The sequence below is a fragment of the Folsomia candida genome, unplaced genomic scaffold (genome assembly GCF_002217175.1).
Source record: "Folsomia candida strain VU population unplaced genomic scaffold, ASM221717v1 Fcan01_Sc032, whole genome shotgun sequence".
In the NCBI taxonomy this organism is placed as follows: domain Eukaryota; kingdom Metazoa; phylum Arthropoda; class Collembola; order Entomobryomorpha; family Isotomidae; genus Folsomia; species Folsomia candida.
The window spans coordinates 1,112,199-1,129,695 of NW_019091224.1; the positions used below are offsets into that span (position 1 = coordinate 1,112,199).

At 35.5% G+C, this 17,497-nt stretch overlaps 1 protein-coding gene and 1 non-coding gene across 3 annotated transcripts; one reads left to right on the forward strand and one right to left on the reverse strand.

Moving 5' to 3' along the window:
• Positions 1–5,317: 5,317 nt before the first annotated feature.
• LOC118439273 lies at positions 5,318–5,436 on the reverse strand. Its single transcript, XR_004837323.1, has one exon. It is a non-coding gene; the product is annotated as a 5S ribosomal RNA (ribosomal RNA).
• A 5,418-nt stretch (positions 5,437–10,854) lies between these two features.
• LOC110860419 lies at positions 10,855–14,906 on the forward strand. 2 transcript variants are annotated; one of them, XM_035860352.1, is made up of 7 exons: positions 10,855–11,043; positions 11,366–11,506; positions 11,589–11,826; positions 12,020–12,141; positions 12,285–13,146; positions 13,518–13,753; positions 14,137–14,906. In XM_035860352.1, the coding sequence occupies exons 1-5, from the start codon at positions 10,960–10,962 to the stop codon at positions 12,579–12,581; spliced, it is 882 nt and encodes a 293-aa protein (XP_035716245.1). In that variant the 5' UTR covers positions 10,855–10,959; the 3' UTR covers positions 12,582–13,146; positions 13,518–13,753; positions 14,137–14,906. The 2 variants fall into 2 exon arrangements, with proteins under 2 accessions (XP_035716245.1, XP_021965142.1); XM_022109450.2 differs by having other exon boundaries at positions 13,532–13,753.
• The last annotated feature ends 2,591 nt before the right edge of the window (positions 14,907–17,497 follow it).

The following is a 17,497-nucleotide window of genomic DNA, read 5'->3' on the forward strand; positions in this document are numbered from 1 at the left end:
GGTAATGAATACTGATCTGTCAAACAATATTTTATAATCTTGCCGGACCCAGTAGATTCGAAAACTTTGCCAAATTTTCGTACTTAGTAGGTGACATATTATCATAATGCTGATCCAACCCAAATTTTATCGTAACTCCATCACATATACCTAGGTATAAATCTTGCTTAAATTTATTTCTTAAATTGAATCATCACAATTAAATTGGTCGTTACTGTTCCCACAATCTGTAAACAAAACGTAATCCAGGCTAAAATTCGCACTTTACATAATACATAATTCCACAAATTAATTACCGGAGCAATCAGACCCAGATTAACCTTGAAGTAATCGGTCTTCAGAAAAATCTGCTTTAACTTCCGACCAGTTACATTCCAAAGCTCGATATTTCTCCCATCCAAAATTTGCAAGTTGTCATTATCCCCATCCAATTTTTCGATTACTTCTTCACTCTCATTCTCCAGTTGGGACCCCGTCTTGCAAAGCATCCAAATTAGGAAAGAATATGCCAAGACGGTCACCGCATCATTAATGGCCCCGCGCACGACTGGAGAATTACGATTACTAAATCCCACCAAGAAGTAGGAACACAGTATTATTCGCACAATACTGTGCGTCATATCGAGGACGATGCAACCCCCGAAAATATGCATGCAGGTTGCCACGTGGTTCCTCAGTTGAGTATAAATCTGCGCTTTTAGGTCAATCGAGGCTGTCACGGTGTGCTTTAAACGGCCCAAAATTTCTAAGTAACAGGATACAAAATGGGTTATCATGAACGGGAAGATGGCGTGGAGGTAGCCCACTGTTGATGGGACGACAATCACAAAAACGCATGTGACAGATTCTAAAATAATTTGCACCGAGTAAAAACTGCGAGTTTAAAACATTCAGATTAAAATTGTAGTTCATTGGGCGTACTCACGAGTTACGAGTCGCAACTCGTGAAGGGTCGTAAGGTACGACCCTTCGCATATTTCGAATCTTGAAGAAATAACAATATAACTTGCAATTGCAAAGCCTTGTAAAATTTTTTAACCTTTGCAAAACTTTTTTTCTAGAAAATTATAGGAATTTTTTTCGCAAATTGACCCATACCTGGGTATGTTAAACCCGTCCTCTCCATCATAGGGGACAGAAATTGTGGCAATCCATATTAAATAAATCAAGATCATTATCAGGATCATTATTATATATATAGTTTTGCGGAATTTGCGAAATCATATCTGCCAATTCAATCAGGCTTGTAGCAAATATGTATCATGAAATTAGAAAATTCTGTGTCTGAGGTAAATATTATGCGAAAGAAACATTGTGACTCAGAATTTGTGAGTACGCCAATTAATATTCTTTCGCAATTCTTTTTGCACTTACTGGCAGCTCCATCCCCTCTGTTCGGATTTAGCAAGTAACCCTCCCACATATCCGCGATGAGCAGGACGCATAAAAACATCCAAGCAATAAAATCCTTCCCAACTTTGGGCTCATTTCGCCCAGATTTTTGCAAACCCAACTGATCCGCGAGGTTAATTATTTGCTGAAAATCTGCCCAAAATCGCATGAGATCCTCCCATTTAAAAAATATTGCTATTTTTATGTACGACGTGACAAAAATATGACAGGATGCTTTCAACGTCATTATAACAGTGGAATAAAGCCTGTTAGACTCGGATTGTCGGCCAGCCACGGTCATCAAATTGGTTTGAGGGTGCAGAATATTTGTGTAAATGAAGTACCCGAGGATATTTCCGAAAATAATGAGACAGTGGAGAAAGGTGGGAAGAAAGTGGAGGAATCGTCTCCATTTACTTTTTGGCGAGAATAAATTATCCTGATCCAGTGAGTGAGGAAAGTAACCAAGAAATTGTGCAATCCGTAAAGAAAGGTGACACATGGTGGGTGAGGTTCGTCTCCACCCAATTGTATGTATTTATGTATTTTGTACAAGGCAAGAAATAGATATTTTTTGGAGATGGATAAAATTTAAATGAATAAATCGCTGGTGAACTAAGCGGATGCAAAGCGAGAAGTAAGTTACGAAGGAAATTAATGAATATGCATTATGTAAAAAGGGGATAAATTATTCAGAGACACGTGTACATATTTATGTAGATATGCATATCCGATGGGAAATTACTTGGCATAAGTAATTTAGCGAAATGAAATGCAATATCTATGTACATCAATACCAAACGACGCAATTTTCTTCTTCTTGGCTTTATCCTCCTCGCCCACTTGTGTGTGCTGTTTACTGCGAAATCGTCGAAAAAAATCTGCCAGGACGATATCGTAATTGCCATTATCACACTCTATGCTGTATTTACTTATTTAAGTACGCGATAAGTGATAGGCCACACGCAAAGTTATGTAAAAATTTGTAACATTTCACATGTTAATTCATTGAGATTTTATCAATTTGGTTTAATAAAAATATGCAATTTTCTTTCACAGAGCCGTACCGACGATGGAGACGAGTGGATAGTCCACTCCAGGCCTTACCGACCGATAGGCCGTACCTGGCGGATGGACTTTGCACTAGATAAAATGCAGGTTTTTTAAATTTTAATTTAAACTAAAAAATTAAATTACAAATGTAAATTCTTAAATTTTAAATTTAAAAATTATAAGTTTCAGTAAATCTTCAGAATTTTTAAGAATTTTAAAATTGTAAGTCTTGCTAGTTTCAAACAAAAAAAGTAGTCTAGTTTAGATGAGTAAGTTTTTGCCTCGCTAAAGTGCAGTCTGATTTGTGTCAAATAATTGTGCACAAGTACTGTCACGTTAACAAGTATTTTTATCACTCAAGAGCAGTGATGGGCAACCTGACATGGCCTCGGCCTCGCTAATGAAGTTCAAGGTTTCGGCCTCACAATTTAGACTCGGCATCACATTGGGTATCCTGGGCTTCAGCGAGGTCGGCCCCGGCCTCTCAAATTTGAAAAATATAGGCCTAAGACCTCACTGGTTTCGGCCTAATAGGCCCACAAGAGGTCGCCGGCCTCTCTTAGTAAAACAATGCAGCCTATGAGCTCACATTGCCTAGGCCTCGCTGAGCTAGTTCAAGGCCTCGGCCTCACAATCAAGGTTTCGTTTTTCCCGTCCAAAACTATTTTTTAGCACGGCTGGTGGGAAAAAGTGAGAAAAATCGGAGTAAATGGTATTTACCGTGGAAAACGGGAAAATATGACGGCCCATGTATTTAGTTATGGAGAAAGCTAACTTATTTAATAATCAATATTTTCGGAATTCGACTTCATATTCTAATCTCCATGAAATTCTGAAACTTTTGATATATAATGCGGGGACGTTTGAACACATTTGATCCTTGTCCATATTTTTCCATACGTATGAATACATGAAAATTTCAAACATTGCTCAATTTTAACCGGACTACCCACTTCTTTTCTCAGAATATAATGGAGAATACGAATTTAAAGTCAGATTTTGAAAATATAAAGTTTTAAAGAAGTTATTACAAATTACCCCAAAAGCACAGTTTTTTCCATTTCTTTCATTTTCCCCATTTCCCAATCAAAACCCTGCTCCCAACGTCGGTCTCGGCATGAGATTAAGAATCTAAGTAATCAACGAGGTCGGCCCAGGCCTCTTCGAGGCCACCCATCACTGCCCGAGAGGATAAATGAACTGCAGGTGTGATACTACTTACAATGGGGACGCAAACCATGTTCAATCTACATCATGTTTTGACTATCTAAGTTGGACAGACCAACTCTTTAGAAACAACATTTAGTGCACACATAAGATCTCATGAGTGCCATTATGAGCAAATTTGCGAAAACGCTGCACTGCAATCGAAATTTTTGCCATACGAGAACAGCTTAGACTTTTCTCTAGCTTTATATTTCTCTTAGAGATACGTTATGGAATTTTCCTTATAATATTTTAATCGACAAATCAACTGTTCAATCTTATATGCAAAAAAGGCACGCGAAAATTTGCCATTATTTTACAAACTGCTAAAATCTGTAATTTTTATAATCTGAGGAAAATTTAAATTTAAAAAAACACAAATTTTTCTTATTGAAAGCAATTTCGAAAAATCCTCAACGAATGAAATTTGCTACTTTTTCATGAAAACAAAAATAAAATGACCTTAAAAAATATTTTGGGAAAATTGATTTTGCACAGCATACTTTAATGCAGAACTTTATTGAACGAAAATTGAAAATAAGTTGTCTTACGTTGTGAGATAATTACAGCATCACAAAAGGACGAACCCGAACTGGGCACAGATTTTGCAAGCTTACGGCGCCAATAACTTTCAGAATTTTGAGCATCTGCTCAAACGCCGCACAAAATGTTGTTCCTAACGAGTTGGTCTCTCAAATTTAAATGCTCAAAGAATAATCTGGCCTAAAATTGGTTTGCGTCCCAAATATTATCAAGTATCATCTAATTTAATTTTAAAAAATTGCAAATCGAATTGCGGTTGAAGAAGCCGCGGTTATCGGTTGTCGCGGTTAACGGACCAGGATCGCGTTGTAGGTCACAATTTTTTACTTAGCTAATTGCTAAGCTATCACTTGTAATTTTTTTCAATGTGGTTTTATATTTGTATGGATAGCCGAACTAATTGTGAACATTTAGATTTCAATATCCTGTAAAATTCTTTTTAATTGAAGAGTTTTATATTTATAATTTTTTATTAATGTTTAATATTAATGTTAATTAGGTGAATGTTAACGATTTTTAAAACGTTGTTTCGCACAAAGATTTGTTTTATAGTTGTATGGCAGCATGTTATAAACGAAGAAGGAAGCCATCCATTACATTAATACAACGTGTGTTCGATATATGTTATTGAACCACGCCCTACCGCCCCCCCCCCCTTGTTAGAAAAAATGCTATGGATTTCTGAAATCCTTAGGCCGTACCCGATCAAAGGACTCCAGGCCGTACAATCTCTTGTGACGGCTCTGTTCTTTCAAGGTAATCATACCCGTGGTTCTGTGGTGAGTTGTGTTTTGCCAATGTTGCATTTTACATATTATCGTATAATCAGGCAAATTTTCGGGCCTAGACGTGATATGTATGAAAGACACAAAAATCTGATCGGGTTGAACTTTTGAAAATATTTCTGCAAACATAGTTATCACTCCAGAATCACAATTTGAGTATGTCTCGAAGTGGTGAAATTAATTTCATTTTATTGGAAAGTTTTGGTACCTAGAAAGTTTGTTGCATTATTTATATATTAATTTTACAAAAAATTAGCATAATGAAACAAACTGGAAAAATTCCAAATGACCAAACAAAACGTGTCGCTAATTCAAAAACAATCAGCAAAAAAAGTAGACGCCAAGGGCACCCGGGATTCCCAAGCGGTCACCCATCCAAGTACTAACCGGGCCCGACGTTGCTTAACTTCAGTGATCGGACGAGAACTGGTGCATTCAACGTGGTATGGCCCTTGACAAACGAACACTCTCTTTCGCAAGTATTTATGCGAAAAGCTACAAACACCGAACGGAATGGAATGCATACATTATTTACGCCGTATGTATTTCAGAGTGTATTATATTGTGTATGTATGTATTACATAAGGGAGCACATAATGTGTCACACATTATGTGTGTAATAGTGTAGCTATTTACAGGCAAGTGCCTCGTTCCCTGCTTTGTACACACATAAATATACGTATGTACAAGACTACTACTACAAGTATTGTAACCATAAATAAATATTTATGTATCAAGTTGTGCTAATTAATTGCTTCAAATTATCTTCAACTCATCTTCCACCTTATGCAATTCGTTCCATCTGTATGCGAATTCCTTGTCGTACATCATTACCGCAATGCCAACCACGGCCGCACACTATTCCCATCAGGATAAGGCCAAGAATATTGAAAAGTGGGATTGTTTTCGTCTCCACGACGAATTCTCTACCAAGGACGAAAACAATGCTTCCAAGCCCGAAAAAGGGCATAATGCCTAACATGTTCCAAATCCAGGTGTATACCTTGTCCAGTGAGGATACGTAATAGAATCGTTTGGTAGTAGTGTCCCACATAATTGGGGCTGTCTCGACCTGCTTTTGGAAATAGGTTGTGTAAATTCCAAGCGCTTTGACAAGTTCGGGAGACGGCATGTTGAAAGTTTGTGTTTTCCAAAATTTCAGACAGCCTACTTCTTTAGCAAGAAGTAGGCTGACGCTCGAGTGACATCGAAAAAGTTTTCCTTGTAACTATCGGTTAAAAATATGCATTGTTATAATACCTGAAAAATTTGAGTGTGCTAAAGTTAGATTACACTCTTAAAACTCCTATAACTACAGTAATTGGATATTTTAGTATTTTGAACGCTTATATTAACACGAAAATATGTAATAAATTCAATACACATACTCTTAAAACTCTGGTAACTACGTATTACCGGCCTGAGTATATGTGTGACTCTACCGCAACAGTGACAGTAATAAAAAAAATTGTTACCAAAGTGGTATTATTTTCGCGGTGTGATTTATTACCAGTGTGGTAGTAAATTTACTACCAGCCAAAAACAAATTTCTTAACTTTGCACTAGAGTCATTCATACAGATACTCCAGTGGGTAATGCGTAGTTACCGGAGCTTTATGAGTGTATGTATTAAATTTATTAAATACTCATTTTCGTGTTTGGCTATGCGTTCAAAATACTAAAATATCAAATTACTGAAATGTCGCGGTAAATAAATTATATAATATTTACATCTTAAGCGCCCAGTATATTATAAAAATATTTTTTTAGAAATAACGTTAGGTTGACCTTTTGTCTGGTATACACGAATAAAAAAATTCTCTGCAGGGTTTGCAAAAACCCAGGGTTTTAATCAAAACTATTAAAACCCATGGGTTTTAATTGGTTTTACCATGTTAATTGGGTTTTAATGGGTTTTAATGGGTTTTAATGGGTTTTATTAGGTTTCAGGTAATAATTTAACAAAAATAATTTGGAATTATTATAAATTCAATTCCAATCATACACAAATATGATTGGAATTTGTATCGATTCCGAAATTATATTGTGTTTATAAAACTTGAAATCTGTGATACTTAAGGTTGGAGCCCATTGTTGATTTGTTCCGAATTTTCATAAATTTCAGTAGGAATGTCGACATATTTTGAAATTTTTGAATTTTCAGAATTTTCAATTTCGGAAGGATTATTTATTTTAACAAATTAAAGTACTGAAATCCTGAATAAATGTGAATGTATTATTTTCGTCCGTACGCGACAGAGGATTTATTAATTTTTAACACATGTGGTGTTATCATATAAACAGAGCTATTGATGAGGCAAACTAAAAATACGTAAGGCTCACCTGACGTTACATATCGACGAAATGTATAAATAATAATTTGGCGATTTATTTAGTATTATATATGTATATGTGCAAGTATGACTAATAAATTATTCACATATTTAGCCCATAGATTTTGTATTTCATAATTAAATCTTTCTAAATTTCTTTGGCAAAATGATTCTTGAGCGAATATTGGTATGTGTGCATCCATAAATAATCATACATATACGATTAGAATAGAGAATTTATGTAATTTAATAAATAAATATACATATTTTATGCTAACCCACCAAACCTTGTATTCAGCGCCCCTGGCGGAATAGCTAACGATAAATTGATCGTATTATCCAAAATTTTCACGTAAAATGCCGCCTTTGTCGATCTCTCTATTGTGAAGAATCTAACCTCATGAATCCCCACCTGAAGACCTGCTGGCTTCAAGGTTTTCAACTTTTTTCTCAAATATGCTTTCTTCCTCGTATCCCATTCCCCCATCACAGCTATTTTCCACTTTTCAATGACACCCTTCGATCTATCGTTCACAATCTGAGCTTGCGGCAGCAAGACTGAAATCGTCAAAACCACCATGACTGAGGCGGACGGAAAGTAAACGTAAAACCAGAATGGTAAAACGTCCATTAATTGAATACTTCCTACGTTGATTAGAACACCGGCAAACAGTCCAAATCCGAATAATGCTGTTGTGCACGACTCCTGAAATTTCGACATGAGCCGAATATGCAAATCCAATTGGTAAACAATGCTAATTAATTTACTCATTTCTACGGCATTTCTGGAAACGCTAATTGCTAACAGGTGCGTGCAATTTTTCCCACCGGTGTACAACGCAGCGGCAAACATGACCAGGACAAGAGACGTGTGACGAAGTGCCTCAACGACGCTAGTAAATATGAGGAGTGCTCGGATAATTGTTGTTCCAAAGGTGAAAAACTGTAATGCGAAGGGATCCTTGATGTATGATCCGGCCAAGGAGAAAATTATGTAGAAGGGGTCCAATTTTGTGATTAAGCCGACCACCGGGAAAACGAACATATAAAATGGGAGAATTTTCATCATGATTGTTAGTCCTTTGCCGAAATAGTCCTGTTCCTGGGGTATGTTTCGATGAGATTGTTGAGCTAGGAGAGTCAAGTGTTTCATAAATATTAATTTTTGCAAAGTTTTCTTTAGGTACCCGAGCAGCACGACTAACAATAAGACATGAATCGGTATAACTTGACACGAGATCATTTACTGTTTAATTATCGAACTAGGGAAACATGTGATGGTGAAGATGAACAAGCACTTCCCACCGCAAATGTTGGCTATTACGAACTAAACTGGGATTCAAAATTTCAGTTTAGCCAATTGGCATATACATAACAAACTTGGGTGTGATAAATAAATACTTGTTCTCTGAAATAATGACAAAAGCTGATGCAAATTGGAAGCTAATTAGCGAATCAGTTCTGGTCACGTAGCAATGTTTTTATTATTTAGTTACATACATACCTCTCATATCAGACAACTGATCCTCCATCTGATGCAACTCGTTCCATCCGTATGCAAAATCCTTGCCATAAAACACTAACGCAATTGCAATACCGACCACGGCCACGCCCATTATTCCCATTAATGCAAGGCCAATAATATTGAAAAGTGGGAGTGTTTTCCTGTCCACGATGATATCTCTGCCAAGAACGAAAACTATGCTTCCTAGTCCGATAAACGTCGTAATAACGGACATGTTCCAAATCCAGTCGAATAATTTGTCTAGCGACGATACGTAATAGAATCGTCTGGTAGTAGTGTCCCACATAATTGGGGCTGTTTCGAGATGCTTCTGGAAATATTTTGAATAAATGTCAAGCGCTTTGACAAGTTCAGGGGATGGCATGTCGGATGAATTTAGTTTTTCAGTGATTTCAGTCAGATTAATTTCTTCAAATTTCTGGCGGATTTAGAATTTCGTCATACAAGTGGAAAGGGACAACTGCTTTCAGTCTTATATGTAGCCTTCGGTTAAAACGCTTATAGTACTTGCTACTACGCAAATAATTTTTTTTGCACCAAGGTTATGTTACAGTTATACATAAATGACTCAATTTATTGCGTATTTTCTGGTTGATACATATAAATGTTCAATATACTGAAATACCGAATTATTGAAATGTCAAGGTAAAAATTGTTTAGGTATACAAAACGCCCAGATGTATACATACGTAGATAAAATCAAGCATGCATGTGCTTCTCTCTCTAATATATTTGTATAAATTAGGGACTCCCAAGTTTGAATAAAAAATCGTTTTTTTTTTTATTTTTTTTGCTTTTTTCCTATAGCTTATACATGAGAAAAAAGCGAAAAAATCAAAAAAAGCGATTTTTTATTCAAACTTGGGAGTCCCTATTAGGGACCTATAAAATTGGGAAATTCATACCGTCTTAAATTATACTCGGCCTTGACATAATAATAATACATCCTATGAATATGTTGAGAAACCATATAATTAAACATACTTAGCAATATTTATCAAATTTCTGGAATTCTCCAGTTTTATCCATGACGCACAAAGTATGATGAAATGTTTGTCGGTTAGATTTTCCCCAATTTTTTATATGTTGTAGATCTTCGGCAGTTAGTAGAATAACTTCATGTAATTTTTTAAATACAGATGTTTTATAAAGCAGAGTCTCTTAAAAATATATTTTCGTAAGTATTCGGATCAAACTATTTACCACCGATCAACCGATCATTTGCGTTAATTAACATAGAAATATGATGCGTACTTAAATACATATATATTTTAACTGGAAAAATGTATCCAGAATTCAAGTATACATAACCATGCAAACATCATTAATTGACCAAGAATAATTTTGCATGTGCTAAAAACCATTAACCCTGAACTTGTGGAATCATTTGTTTGTCAAAGAGTTGCAGATGTCTTGTTACATTTAAGTTACTCATGTACGTGTATCTCAGGGTTTGATAAGTACATACGTTCGTTGTTTGTCCCAATTTGACATAAGTCCATTAAGTTAATGTAAAATACGTTTTCATATCTTAACCGACTATGTATGTGATTTGAAGTGAATGATATTCGTCGTTCGCAATTCGTTTAGAGTGACGATCACTCAATTAAATACATAAGTGGCTTTCACATTAATCAATTTTTATATGTATCTTGTAATTCTACTTACAGATGGGGGTCGTACATAGGGCATGCGCTTGACTTTAAAGCGAGGAGATCTATTTTAATGCATCTTATCTTTAGTTAATTTGGAAATGGAATACTACATAAATCTGTAATTATTGTAGTACATAATCTTACAAATCTAGCATATTTTTTCTGCACGGTCTCATAGGTTTTATGCAGGGATCAATTGGACGGATTAGATATTTAATTCTTGTACTACTAATCATCCATTAAAGCTGGATGCTTAATTTAACCTTAATCTTGATGTATGTATGGAAACAACAACGTTTACGTATACGTTTCAGATTCTGACTTTGCATTCATGGATGTATAAATAACTATTGTATGAGAAAATACGTACACATTTGCTACAGCAGTTTCTTAAGTGTAACACAAATTTATTCGTGCAACATAATTTCACGGAAATTTCACTACAATAATTTTAGCTGTTATTTACCATGGGTCAGTTTGAGGAAATCACTGCTGAGCATGAAAACTCGTTTGAAGTTGTCTTAAAGAAAAAGTTACCTTTAACTGGACAGGTGAGCTGTGTTTCATAAAGTTTATATTGCATAAATACTGAAGCAGTTAACGTAGTCGTTGGTAACATTGTAAAAGCCGCAAATCCTGTAATGCAAGTAGTTTCCTAACCTTGTATATTTTTACATAATTTTACACATATCTTTAAACAAAATTAGCTCACAATTTTTATTCAATATACTCAGGTCAACGGCGTTTTTTACGTGCAAAAGTTTGTCAAATTATTTTACACAACTTACGTGCAGATTTTAAAACAGGACGACAGGAATGACCTCAGTAAAATTAAGGTTTATGAAACGATTCTAATTTTGTATACTGTTTCAGCTACTAAACGTTTGGCGATTAAAGCGACAACGGAAGTTTACTGTGGCAAATTCCGTGCAATTTTACATTTATTCGGAGGACAAAGTACCCTTAGAGGGAAGCCTTCAAGATCTTTTCGTCCTTTGTGTGCAAGAACCAAACGTATGTGGATTCATCGTATTTATTATTAAACTCAGGTGAAATTAATAAGTGTTACATTTTTGTAATTGTTTCATAATTCTAGATGCACGGTCTTTATTCGGTAATTATTCACGCTCCTGTTTCACCAACGCATGAGATGATTACAGCTTTTGAGGGTTTCGTTGACTGGGATAGAAATCCACTCTTCCCCGCCGCACCAGGACCATTTACCGACAAGTTTTTAAGATCAATTTGCCTTAAAAGGGGTGGAATGCCTCCAAAAGAGCATCCATGCGAAGCTTATGCTCTCGAAGTGGATAAGGCGATGAGTGGACAATGCGGTGAGAGATAAATCAATTAATAATTGAGTAAGATGACAAAACTTATTGTCACTATAGTGATTCTTGTCATTTGGATAAGTATCCACCACAATTCTAAAATTTTAATTAAAGGTTTCTCAAAATTGTGAGATTTTTGGCGATAAGGGTTGCATAAGTAAACGGTGGGAATTGAAAGTGACCAACTTACTTGCAGAATACGATTATAAAGAAAACGGGGATCACGTTCGGGTTGCAGGTTTAACTTTGAAAGATGTCAATCAGGTCATGGCCACGGAGTTAACGAGAGTTTGGATGCATACCAAAATGAAGCAACAAGTAATCTTTTTGTCGCTTAAGAATTTAAATTAATGCAATTAATTGTTTAAATATTGAAATGATACTAACTTCTTTTATATTACTTACTGAAAGGGTAACTTTCATATTTACATTGTGCATAATGCAACATAATTATGTTACAGATGGAACTATCAATCAGTAATCTGGCCACTGCAGGTGTCTTCGTTAACGACGATTTGGCCGCTTTCGCCATGCTTTCACCAGCCGGTCTGATGAACAATGTTTGGACGGAGGAGCCCTTTCGGCGGAGAGGACTGGCTGTGAAAGTCCTGCAAACTTTGTCACATTCCGTGGCAGCGATGGGCTGCACGCCGATGGCGGAATGCACCGTGACGAACGACACGTCTAGACAGTTACTGAAAAAATTGGGATTCACCTTTGTTCAGGAGACGAACTGGGTCACATTCAAGAAAGCCTAAGATAATGCATAAATGGAATTGGTGTTTGATTTGACTTCTTGCAATGGCTAAAAAATAAAGTTGGACAAATCGATGCAAAAAGTTGAGATACATATTTACATATGTACGCAATTATTATTACAGATTGTATTCATAGTTATTACAGTTCATATCCACGTGTACCTTGATGAATAATATGTAGATCCCATAAATAAATGTTTTTTGGTCTAACAAATTTGAATACAAATAAATAAATAAATAAATAAATAAGCATTTGACTGTGTGACTCTTATTAATTAACCAAAAATTAACCAAAAATTCGGACAATAAGCTAATTGAAGTTGTATGGATAAAGAATGATAAGATAAGTATGTAAGTTATGACGCAAATGGCACCTATTATATCCAGCCTATGCCAGCTTTTCTACCTCAATTTACTAATTGATTCTCCAGGCACCTCATGTTAAAATTTACTTGAACTTCTGTGACGGGATAAATTTTAAATAAATACTTCTACTTTTAAAAAATGATCACCATTCTTCGAACCGAGTTTTATTTTTTGGTTGGGTTCTTTCTCTACGCTCATGGTAACAAATTATTTGTTGTTTTTCATTAATTATTTAACTAAGGAAATGTAAATTATTATTTGTATTCAAGTCAAACGACGCCATGCAAACGTCGCTTTGCAAAACATTTCCACAACTTTGCGGTGTTTAGTTTACGACATCGGTGTGGCGCACGGCTTACTGATAGATGTCTTTTTGTGTCACATGTTTCGCAAAAAAAATAAAGATTCTGATCGGTTGTCTCATCCCAATTTTTCGAAAATATCGCAAAGTTGTGACAAGACATGTTGAAGAGACGTTGAAGACTTTTAAAAAGTTGACGTGAATACCACCAAATATTAGCCCAGGGAATTAAATATTCCACTCTTAACAATATATTAATTTGTTGGTAGTTATTTATTTATAGGCCAACACATTTTAGTCCCAGACGTCCCCTATGGAACAGATCACGAACAGATCATGGACATTTACCTGCCTGCGTCAGAAAGTAGCGTGGTGTCCAAAGTGGTCGTGTTGGTACACGGTGGGGCTTGGTTTTCTGGAGAAAAAGCAGACATGCTGGAATTTATTCCGTTCCTTAAAAGAGATTTTCCTGACTACTGCATCGCCAATATGAATTACAGATTAGGTTTGTGGGGTATTAATTTAAGGGGTGGCACACTCTTAGAAATCCAGTATTAAAATAATACCAAGCGGTATTCATGTATGACGCTACCAAATGGTATTCATAAGTAATACCGTGTAGTAATAAATAGCTCGTCATTAAATTTTTACCAGACCGATAGCAAATTTGTACGGACCGGTATAATATTAATACCAGACGGTAGCAACTATAACACCGAGAAATCAATAAATAGATTTTTAAGAGCGTCTCTAACCCACAAGTCGAAAATGAAATGGACTAATTAATTTAAAAAATATATGCAAAATAGACAAAAATCTAAATTTATGCAAGGTGAACACGTTCATACTGATAATCGGAACCCTAATAAATTTCAACCCTAATTATAGGAACTCACGAAAGTCCCGGATTTCCCAAACAGGTCGACGACTTTGACCTCGCCTTGACCTATCTCCGTGGCACGTTCACGAACAACGTGACCTTTGCCTTGTTCGGGACCAGTGCGGGAGCCCATCTTTCAATGTTGTATTCTTACTCAAGGAACGTTAATGAGAATAACGACGTTAAGATTATCGTTTCTCACGTCGGACCCCCCGACCTAACGGACCCATCTTACGTGGGTAACCCTCTGTATAACGGGTTATTCTATAATCTCGTTGGTCCATGTTTGTACGCGGAATGTCCCGACCTTTATAACGCCACGAGCCCGATAATCTACGTGGACGAGAGGTCCCCAAAAACTATTGGATTCTATGGAGATTTTGACCTTCAAGTCCCCTCAACGCAGATGCCACTCTTAAGGAACAAACTGGACTTGTTCGGGGTCACCAATAAGTTTAAGGTGTACCAAGGTGGGCATGGGTGGAATTGGTCGGACCAAGATAAGGAAGATTTAAGGGTGGAGATTACTCAATTTTTTAATGATCATTGGTAAAAATTGGTAAACTGGTATATTTACAGAGCAGAATTTGACAATAATTATATTCGTTTGTATTTAAAAATTAACTTCGGTACTATGTATTACCGATAACCACGTAGGTAATTTTAATAAATTTATTTTACTAGTTACAACTAGAATTGATTTTGATTTCATATCCTTAAGTTGGGCGTTTTTAAATTATTTATTGTTAGCAAATAAAATGGTTATATTAAGACTAAATGTTCTTGTTCTCTTCGTTTCGCTTTGTGTACATACTGACAAGGACAAGGACATGTTTAAATGAATATTAGATATGCATGCATTTAGGTACGTGTTTTACTCCGCAAAGGGGAAATGTATGTATATGTAAGTGATAAATTTATTTATTATATTTGTATAAATAAATATGTACATGTTTTTGTCGATCGATCGTTTTGACAGCTTTAGAGTGTTGCTTTTGGGCACTAGTTAAATATTTCGAGTGTTTAGAGAATTTCTCATAGTTCACTTACAGATAATTTGGAATTGAAAGTTAATTTACTTTTAAGTATAACTTTATATTTAGTAAAAGTGTACGTACATTTATGAAATTATGTATCTTGCTTCTATTCGATATGAATGTTTAGATGAAAATAACACTTATGGAATATTTTATTTGATGAATTTCACACCGCATGGCGAAGTGTATATTAATTGAAAAATTTAGCTTTTCTGATTTGTACGTGTTGATATGGGTAACGATTACACAACCCGCTATCCGGGGCAACCCTACTACAAATAATATATTGTCAACGAATCAGCAGAGTAAAAACTGACACGTACTATCCTTTTACTTAGGCGTGTCACCTCATTTGCATAAATCTCACTATGCCCATTTTCGGCGATACGGGCTTTCCATGTTGAATAAACTCTATGTCTCTCGAGAATGCGTCAAAATATGCAAATGAGGTGACCGGCTATAATATTTCCACAGTATGTATGTCACTTTATTTACAATGGAGAGGTGTCAGGTGGTTATCGCCAATGTGGACCGGACTAATTTTAAATTGTTCAGGCCCAGACATAAGCCCACCCGTATTTTTTCGTTTTCTTGAATGGGCATATTTACGCCCGTGGCGGAATTTTCAAAAAAAATTTCAGCCAAAATCCTGATTTTTAAAAACGCTGTAACTTTTCGAATTTTAGCCCGATTTCAAAAATTGAATACAATTTGTGTTCAGAATTACTTCCCTGAAAATATAAAATTTCATTTTCAAAAATTTTTTTAATTTAATATTTTCATGCCATTTCTGAGCTTTTAGAAATGAAAAAAACGATAATTTTTTTAAAATTAAAAAATTTTTGAAAATGAAATTTTATATTTTCAGGGAAGTAATTCTGAACCCAAATTGTATTCAATTTTTGAAATCGGGCTAAAATTCGAAAAGTTACAGCGTTTTTAAAAATCAGGATTTTGGCTGAAATTTTTTTTGAAAATTCCGCCACGGGCGTAAACATGCCCATTCAGGAAAACGAAAAAATACGGGTCCACTTATTTTTGAGCGTCAACAATTTAAAATTAGTCCGGTGGTTATCGGCGATAACCACCTCACACCTCCTCATTGTTAGTAACCCTTAAAGACTGCATAATTACTAATTGTAAAATAAATCAATAAAAAATGGCAAATATCGCTAGATTTGTAGTTTATGAGTGTTAGTTTTCGTTCACAGCGTATTGCATTTACCACAAATTATATGTAGTTATATTTATTTAAATTATTTAATTTATCTCATAGATTTTATTATTTTTATAGGCTAGTTGCGATTTATAATATGCGAAACTTGTAATGAGGTAAGAATACATATCTAGTATTTACACTTGAATATAAGAGACTTGAACTTGATAGTTTAAAATATCTATGAGGGTGTGTTAACTACGAAAAATTACATGAGTGAAACTAACAATGGAGGTCTCCCAACGTATGCTCACAGATTTGGACGAACCTGGTGTCAATCCATCACAAATTTAATTAGTATGAAATTTGCAAATGCAACTATCTGCTAATACGCAGGTTTGGCGGAGATGTTTGCATAAAAAGAGGCAAAAGGAGGCAAATCTCTCCGCCAAACCTGCGTATTAGCAGATAGTTGCATTTGCCAATTTCATACTAATTAAAATTGTTGTCGATTGACACCAATTTCGTCCAAATCTGTGACAATATGTTGGGAAAGTATGTATGGTAAAATTGTAAAATTTCTCCATTGTAAGATGCCTTCTTTTTATCTTCCTGGTTCATTATAAAATGGGTAAAAATCAGCATTTAAGATAAATTTAAAAAAAACTAGTCAGTAAACAATTTCAAAATTCATACTTATTTTAAATGTAAATAATTTCTAAGATTCCAGGCTCTACACAATATAGCCGCCTATGTATGAATTTCTCCGTTACTCCAGTGTTCCCTCAACACACCAAATTATTCCTAAGTTGATCTAACACGTGACCCCTCAAATTTGGATACGTTGCAACAATCCGGCGCAAAAACTTGGTAGAACATTGCCACCATACCGTCTACAGGTCTTGTCCTCACCCTCAACCTTATAATTATAATTCAACCCTCTCAACCAAAACATTTCCACGGGTGGGAGCGGGATATCCAATTCACGCAGAGTTTCGCACCTCGCCCTATTTCCCCATGGGGTGAAAGAATTACATAAAAATTGTACCGTACGTTCGAAATACATTCCCTGTTGTTTCTCACTTTCTCCACGATTAGTGTGATTAACCGAGAGTGCGGCCAAGACTGGGAATTGTTTCGCATAATTAATCATAACATTATTGGCGAGATCCTCAG